General features: G+C 47.9%; 1 protein-coding gene across 1 annotated transcript; it reads left to right on the forward strand.

Annotated features, from left to right (window-relative positions):
* The first annotated feature begins 4,436 nt into the window (after nucleotides 1-4,436).
* Nucleotides 4,437-8,888, forward strand: LOC119330568 (sucrose:sucrose 1-fructosyltransferase-like). The gene is made up of 4 exons (XM_037603679.1): nucleotides 4,437-4,921; nucleotides 5,118-5,126; nucleotides 5,738-6,576; nucleotides 7,773-8,888. The coding sequence occupies exons 1-4, from the start codon at nucleotides 4,498-4,500 to the stop codon at nucleotides 8,472-8,474; spliced, it is 1,974 nt and encodes a 657-aa protein (XP_037459576.1). The 5' UTR covers nucleotides 4,437-4,497; the 3' UTR covers nucleotides 8,475-8,888.
* Nucleotides 8,889-9,239: the final 351 nt, after the last annotated feature.

Consider the following 9,239-nt stretch of genomic DNA (forward strand, 5'->3'; position numbering starts at 1 on the left):
ACCCTTTGCCAGCGGTGATTGACCACGTGGAAAGCAAGAAAACCAATTTACCCGTTGGAGGAAGAGGAACACTGGCACACATCCGACGTGGCACCACGGGACTAGCCACTATGCACACATAAGCCCAAATCCGGATGCTTCTTCCCTTAGTTCTATTGGTTGGGCTTCTCTCACTATCCGTTGTGGCTGCATTATTTCTGTTTGGATCTATATCAGCATTATTGTACTCCTAGCAGTAGTTAATTGTGCTTTGAATCTTTGACAGTCAGACTGATTCCGGTTGGTGGTCGTCATGCATTAGGGACATGGATACGTAGATAACATGACCTGTAAGCGACCGATACCCACAAGACTGTGGCCCCGGAATTGCATCCATTATTGTTTTTTAAGCCCCTTGTACATGAGTCCAGAACTCCAGGTCCATGATGCAGAATTGTTCTTCGTGTAAAACAAACATGCATGTGCTGCACGACCATGTCCAATAATTGTCTTGACAACTTGGGTTTCTAAATTAATTTTAGTTATAGCTTTTCTTATTTATTTTTCTGAAATAACTCCTCACCCATTATATTAATTAAGATAAAGTTAGTATTTATTAAAAAATAGCAATATCATGGGCAACCCTATTGCATCTCTGTTAACCTTGACCAAGGGATCTTGTTGTAGGAGCCGGCTATCTCCAACGCCTCTCAGTTTAAGTCCACGAGAGGGCTGACCTCATAACTTTTTGCAATAAGGCAGTCAGAGTCCAAGATGATAGGATTATGCATCGCCGAAGCAACATTACATCCTGCCAAGCTTGCATGGAGCTCCGCTTCCTCCACACTCAACACGCTATGTGGAAATCACACGGTGACAAAAGGACCACCCCCTCATAATCTATCACCACAACTCCAATGCTAGCAAAACCTTCATCGGCCATGAAGTTAGCATTGACATTGATCTTGATTATCCCTACAGGAGGCGCCTCCCAGGCCATACATAGTAACATGTCTAAAGGGATGCCAACCTGCTCAACAACTAATTTACCTTTATCAAGGCCGGAAGCAAACGTATCTTTTGAAGCCACCTTGGAAGACACTCAAAGATTATCCGGAATGTAATCCATGTTGAAATAATTTTTGGGACAGAGGGAGTAGAAGTTAAGAAGCACAACAACAATTCGGAGCTAGGACAACTACCCCCAAATTACAAAGAAGCGTATGCAGGAAAAAACGCACACGAACAAGCCCACATAATTGACACAACTTGGCAAGCCAGTATATATATTGGTTTCGCTTCTCCCACATGTACTGTACTGATGCATTGTTGGTTTTCTATTAGATCCATCAGCATTATTGCACTAGCTAATTGTTGCTTTGAATCTTGGTAGTTTGATTCTGGTTGGTGGTTGTCATGTACTCCTACTGTATTACGGAGATGGATAAACCGGAAGCAACCGATTCCGTGATATTGTGGGCCCCTAAACGATATCCATTATTGCACATTTTTAAGGGCCTTCTATTAGTCCAAATCGATGATTTGGTTCTTTTTGTCAACAAAACATGTGATGATGCACGATGGTGACCAATAGCTGTCTGCATGTAGCAGTACCAACATTTTTTCTAGAAGGAAACATGTGATTCACGGTTACCTCTAATCAATAACCGTGTTGACAATTTCACCTTCTAGATTAGTTGTAGTTATCACGATGTACCTTGTTAGTTGTTACACCGCCTTGAGTTAGGGACCTTTCATACGCGACAATATATATTTAATTCCACACATGTATTTTTTTGAAGTTATGAAGTCGATCGTAACTGATAAAACTCAAATGGTAAGCAACTACAATATATATGTCCATGAATGGACGCATTGCACAAACACGACGATTACATAGAGGTGTGACAGTTGTGGAGAGAGAGAGAGAGAGAGAGAGAGAGAGAGAGAGAGAGAGACGTGTCGGTTTCCAAAGGGCATACGACAGTTGCCAAGGGGAGATTTTCCATGTCAATTCATCATAATCCCTTAGAAAAGAATATACTTCCTTCTTCTCAAAGTATAAAGCACGCTTGACTATGGTGAAACAATAACCTCCTTTGGCAACCACCTCCTGGTATGCGGGCAAGACGAAAAATAGGCCTTAACCTGGTTACGACTTCTCTGGGCTCTAGGGTTATCCCAAGCCATCACTCTAGACGCTCGGGAAGTGGCATGATGGCGAATTTGCATTGGCACCACATGACAAGGCACTATGCATAAGCCGATTCCGGATGCTTCTCTTCGTTCTCAGGGCTGTGTCTCTCTCGTCTATTGTAGCTGCATTATTTTGTGTTTGGAGCTATCAGCATTATTGTACCATTAGTTAATTGTGCTTTGAATCTTTGATAGTTAGATCGATTCCGGTTGGTGGTTGTCATGCATTAGGGAGATGGATAAGTGGATAACATGACCTGTAAGCAACCGATGCCCACAAGATTGCGGCCCCGAAATTGTATCCATTATTGGTTTTTAAGCCCCTTGTACATGAGTCAGAACACTCCAGGCCGATGATGTAGCAATGTTCTTGGGTAAAAGAAGCATGCATATGCTGCACAACCATGCCCAATAATTGTCTTGACAACTTGGGTTTCTAGATTAATTTTAGTTATAGTTTTTCTTATTTATTTTCCAGAAATAACCCCTCACCCATTACATATTACTTAAGATAAAATTATACAATCGGTTACTACAAAATATGTCACACAGGACGGAACAGCCCTACCCAAAGCCCATCAGCTCTAGTATTTGTAAAAAAGTTAGCAATCTCATGGGCAACCTTATTGCATCTCTTAACCTTGACCAATGAAACTTGTAGGAGCCGGATATCCCCAACACCTCTCATTTTAAATCCATGAGGGCTGACCTCATTAGACAAATAATTTTTGCAATAAGGCAATCAGGGTCCAAGATGATAGGATTTTTTTTTTCAAAAACGGAATGACCCCAGCCTCTACATCATCATGATGCACACATCCATCAGATGACAGGATTATGCATCGCCGAAGCAATATGACGTTCTGCCAAGCTTGCATGGAGCTCTGCGTCCTCCACACTGTGTGGAAATCACACGGTGACAAAAGGACCACCCCCTCATAATCTATCGCCACAATTCCAATGCTAGGAAAACCTTCGCTGGCAATGAGGCTAGCATTGACATTCTACAGGAGGCGCCCCCGAGGCCATACATAGTAACAAGTTAAAAGGGGTGCCAACATGCTCAGCAACCAATTTACCTTTATCAAGACGGGAAGGAAGAGTATCTTTTGAAACCACATTGAAAGGCACCCAAAGATTATCCAGGAAAATAATACATACCAAAATGGATGCCTTGCCGTCCCCAAATATCACATTACAGGATAACATGTCACTAGTGATCATCTATAACTGGTAATTGTGTTGGCAATTTTGAGTTTACATATACATAATTTTTTAGGTTAGGGGATCCTTATATTTCGTCGACGTCCGTTACACACATATGTAGTTTTTAATCAAGGAAGTCCTCTTCGCCAAGCATTTTCCAAAAGCAAACAAGGAGATAAAATGAATTGCCGTCCATGTGTTCACTCACGGTTGTATCTCCTTCCATCTATAGGGTGCTCTGAACCCCACACCTGTCGACTTCCACTCGGCAAGCAACTAGACAATGTAATATTGGTTAACATTTGGTATCGAACACACATGCACACCCTCATTAGAAAAATACAGGTACATGCAATAGCGAGGTCGGTCAATGTAACTCTTCACAAGTTATTTCCGAAAACGAATCCGATAAAACACGCCTAAACCTATTCCTTCATGATTACATCTTCTTTGGGCTTTAGGATTGTCCCAAGCCACGACTTTAGATGCTTGGGCCGCGTCAGAGTTGGAGAATTCATGGTTGTTGTCAAAGGTGATGTGCATGGAGGAACCGGTTGTCAAAGACCAATAAAACACGCGTCTGGTTGTAAAATTGAACATAGTAGCCAACTCAAAACTAAGATAGGAAAGAAATGTCCAAAAGCTATCGAGCAATGTACATGCGCGCGCGCACATACATGGAGAACCAACCTGTCGTTGGATGATGATACCAGTAGCTGTATACAATCTTTTCTCCTCCCTATTCGGAACCTAATTAATATAGGGTGTCTAGCAATGGACTGGATCTCAGCAACTTTCCTAAAACGAAATGGATCCGCCGATCTTCTTGGGTCAATGCCCCCCTACCCTTGATCCAGTTCCCTTCTAAAAAAAATACTGTGGAATGGAAAATAAAAATGGCCTTCCTTTTCCTTGGCATCCCTGGTCTGGTTGGCCCACGCAGAGGCCAGTCGCCGCATCCTACGCACGCGCTTGCATCCCGCGCCTTGCCATTTTTACTCTCCCCGCCAACTATAAATCGCGCTCGCCGGGGGGAGCCATGCCTATCCATTCCTTCCACCCGTCGACCGATCCGCCGTAATCGATTCATAGAAATTTTCTTGGAAATCGTCGTCGATGGAGTCCCGGGCCATTAGCCCCGGCGAGACGGCGCTGCCGTACGCGTACGCGCCGCTGGCCCCGTCCGACGTCGCGGAGGAGCGCCGGGGCGGCGGCGGCGGGGTGAGGTGGCGCGCGTGCGTCGCCGTGCTGGCCGCGTCGGCCGTGGTGGTGCTGGTCGTGGCCAGCGCGCTGGCCGGGTCCGGCAGGGTGGACCGGGTCGTGGGCGGCGACGTGGTCGCGGACATGCCGCCGCTGGCGGAGACGGCGCGGAGCCGCGGCCGGGACGCCGGCGTGTCGGAGAAGACCTCCGGCGCGGCGGACGAGATGGTGGGGCTCCTCGGCGCCGGCGGCGACGCCGACGGGTTCCCGTGGAGCAACGCCATGCTGCAGTGGCAGCGCACCGGCTTCCATTTCCAGCCCGAGAAGAACTGGATGAACGGTACGTGCACGATCCATCCATTCCTCCATTAATCCCTTCCTTTTCCGGCGATTCAGATTCACATGAATTCCATTAATTTCTACGCGTTGTTAATCCGATCGATCAAGAAGCTGACTGGCTTTGCTCTTTGTTTGCTGGCGGCGATCGGCGGCGGCCTCCTCCCACTCCGGCGATGGACATGGATGCATGCATGCAGATCCCAACGGTTAGTACTCCTCGTCAACCGGTCCATGGATAGAATATTCTCGTTCAGCATCTCTTTTACCACTCGCTCGATGGCCGGCTGTCGCGGAAACTATTACCGATCGGAGTAGATAGATAACTCAAGCATCTTTTTGGGTATTTTGACTGAATCTGGATCGAGCTTGCAACGGCAGGTTAGTTGGTTTGGTTAGTTGTCAGAAAAGAAACCGAACGCAGAAATAAAACCGCGCGTGCGTCCGTGTTGCATGCACCTCTATAGCTACCTAGCTAGCAACGTGCCAGCAGATCCACAACAAAACGTAGAAATAAAAACGGCCAGCACAGTGATCATCATGTGTCTCTCATGTACATACACATCTGTTCAAACTTCTTATTTGCTGTTGTAAATTACATCTGTTCAAACTCCTTTTTGTATTCAAACTCGATAGGTCATGCATGCACATCATATGGGTCCGCCAACGCAGCTACAGAGATGTGCCAACAAAGCACCCGTGATCATCTCGCAAAAAAAAGAAAATCCGCCACCCACATGGGCGCGCACGTCCACCTAATCACCGAATCGACCTTTAATTTCATAATGATCTAATTTGATTTCTTTGTGTTGCATCGCAGGTCCCGTGTACTACCGCGGATGGTACCACCTTTTCTACCAGTACAACCCGGAGGGGGCGGTGTGGGGGAACATCGCGTGGGGCCACGCCGTGTCCCGCGACCTCATCCACTGGCGCCACCTCCCCCTCGCCATGGTGCCCGACCAGTGGTACGACATCAACGGCGTCTGGACCGGCTCCGCCACCGTGCTCCCCGACGGCTCCCTCGTCATGCTCTACACCGGCTCCACCAACGCCTCCGTGCAGGTCCAGTGCCTCGCCGTCCCCGCCGACCCCAACGACTCCCTCCTCCGCAACTGGACCAAGTACGAGGCCAACCCTATCCTCGTCCCGCCGCCCGGCATCGGCGACAAGGACTTCCGTGACCCCACCACCGCATGGTTCGACGAGTCCGACAAGACCTGGCGCACCGTCATCGGCTCCAAGGACAACCACGGCCACACCGGCATTGTCATGACCTACAAGACCAAGGACTTCATCAACTACGAGCTCATCCCCGGTCTGCTCCACAGTGTCCCCGGCACCGGCATGTGGGAGTGCATCGACTTCTACCCCGTCGGCGGCGCCGATGGCTCGGAGGAGCTGTACGTGATGAAGGAGAGCAGCGACGACGACCGCCACGACTGGTATGCGCTCGGGAGGTACGACGCCGCGGCCAACAAGTACACGCCGATCGACGCGGAGATGGACGTAGGCATCGGGCTGAGGTACGACTGGGGCAAGTTCTACGCGTCCAAGACCTTCTATGACCCCTCCAAGAACCGCCGCGTGCTCTGGGGGTGGATCGGCGAGACCGACTCCGAACGCGCCGACGTCGCCAAGGGATGGGCGTCCCTCCAGGTAACGAACCAATATTTGTGTCAAATTCCTTTTACTACCTCCGTCCCGGTGTATAAGTCATTCGCGTAGTTTTAGGTTGATAATTTAACTATCTAAATATGTATTATATGTGACAAAAAATATATATTTAGAAACTACATCCGTGTGAAAATTAGTGATATACTTTTCATGACATATAACACATATTTAATTTCTTAAATCGATGACCTAGAACTACGCGAATGACTTATACACCCGGACGGAGGAAGTACCATGCGATATAGTCGTCGCTGTTCTCTCTGTCATGCATGCATATGGATTGGATTGGGTTGAAGAACATGTCGCTGTAGCTCGCGTGCTTGATTAGCTAGCTGTCGCGGTCTCGTCGTTGCACGTTTCTTTCTTGCTTAACCACCTACCAATAGCAGCTGGTTGTAGCTAGGTCGCTGCTGGAGATTGAAATCTTCAGCTTTAAGATGACAGCTACAACGACATGGTCGGTCGCCCGGTCGTGATCGTGTACTACAATTTACTGGGAAAATGATTTGAAAACGTGCATGCATGTTCCCTCCAAACTTTTGTTAATTCCAGTTGACCAAACAACAAACAAACGCGTAGTACATTTTCTTCTCCAATCTGTACAAGTTTGCCCTTTTTGTGAATCTTTTAATCCTCGTGGTACGCGGGACATGTTAATTAATCACTAACCTACTTATCAATGGATCTCTAACATATTAGGCCGGCTGCCTTTGCTTTGATCGATAGGTTGGTTAATGAGTGCAGATCAAGCCTGCTTGTTTCTCTCCAAACACGGCAACTCGTGCAGCCCTACGGCTACGACACATGTGCATGCCACGTCGATCCCACGTGTAACCATGTGCCTTAGATAAATATATGGATTGGGTGTTGCCCGTTGCTATGATTGAGGGACGACGCAACCGTATCTTAATTTGTCCGGTCCCGGCTAACCACCAAATTCAAACTTTCTGTCTGGAGTTGTGGATCTCTATGTTACCCTACTTAAATCAATTATTACCACTTGGTCGTGCAACCCCATTTTCTATGCTTATGTGTGAGGCATCTCACACCATTGCTATTCATGTTTCTTTTTCCCCAAGTTTTTGTTTCCAACGTGCTTTGTTCATGATTGATTCGATGGTACGAGTGACAGGATGGTTTATCTAAAACTAATCTATGTATGTGCATTTGTCATGCAGTCGATCCCGAGGACGGTGGAGCTGGACGAGAAGACCCGAACCAACCTCATCCAGTGGCCCGTGGTCGAGATCGAGACGCTCCGCATCAACTCCACCGACCTCGGCGGCACCACCATCGACACCGGCAGTGTGCTCCCTCTCCCGCTCCGTCGCGCCACCCAGCTCGACATCGAGGCCACCTTCCACCTTGACACCTCCGCCATCGCTGCCGTCAACGAGGCTGACGTCGGCTACAACTGCAGCACCAGCGGTGGTGCTGCCAACCGTGGCGCTCTCGGTCCTTTCGGACTCCTCGTCCTTGCTGACGGTGCCCTCAAGGAGCAGACGGCGGTGTACTTCTACGTGTCGAGGGGCCTCGATGGGGGCCTCCAGACCCATTTCTGCCAGGACGAGTCACGGTCGTCGCTAGCCCAGGACGTCGTGAAAAGGGTGGTCGGCTTCACCGTGCCTGTGCTCGACGGTGAGGATCTATCCCTCAGGGTGCTGGTGGACCACTCGATCGTGGAGAGCTTCGCCATGGGTGGAAGGTCCACCGCGACATCGAGGGTGTATCCGACGGAGGCCATCTACGCCGCCGCTGGCGTGTACCTTTTCAACAACGCCACCGGCGCTGCCGTCACCGTGGAGAAGCTCGTGGTGCACGAGATGGACGACTCCTACAACCAGATCTTCACGGCCGACGATGCCTCAGCCGCCTTGTAGCTGCAATTAATCAAGCTCTTGGCCCGGTAATGCATATTCACCCATACTACATATTATGATTCGATTGATCGCATTGATCGATCGGCGACTTCCTCCCTCATGGATGGATGGAGATGGAGTACTAGCTACTCTAGTCATCCTCCTGTTTGTTTGTTGTTTTTTCTTCCTTTTGGATTTTGGGTTTTTGGTGAGATGAATTAGTTAGATGATTTGTTGGCAGGATGATTACTGCCTTCCAAGTGTAACTATTGGCAGGATGGATATGTATCCTGCGGCTGGACTATGATGATGATGATGATGATGATGATCATATTGATCAATCAATTGTAAATGAAATTATTGGGGAAAGAGCGGGGTACGCGTGTGCGCTGCCACCAATTTTTCGAAATGAAATTTTCTGACTTCCAACTTGTACGCACGGTGCTAACACTCATGGATTTAATCACAATTTAATATCTGCTGTCCACTCGATCTAGAGCCCGTGTGGTAAGATTTCTGAATTGGTGTAACTAGGACAGTTTCTTTCTTTCTGATGTCTTATTGGTACCGTATTCTCTTGGGGCCCCTTCTTCTTCTTTTTGCAGGGTAGGGGCGTAAATGAAAAAGAAAACAGTTAACCAAGCAAGGAGATTAATAGATAACCGTATGTAGTGTGTGGCTTACGGTTCAACTACATTTGATTTATTTTTTTGACATGACATTCGAAATTTCGATGGAAGGTTCGATGTCTGATCCTCATTTTTTTTTTTGCCTTTGTCTGATTGT

This window comes from Triticum dicoccoides, chromosome 7A (genome assembly GCF_002162155.2).
Source record: "Triticum dicoccoides isolate Atlit2015 ecotype Zavitan chromosome 7A, WEW_v2.0, whole genome shotgun sequence".
Lineage (NCBI taxonomy): Eukaryota > Viridiplantae > Streptophyta > Magnoliopsida > Poales > Poaceae > Triticum > Triticum dicoccoides.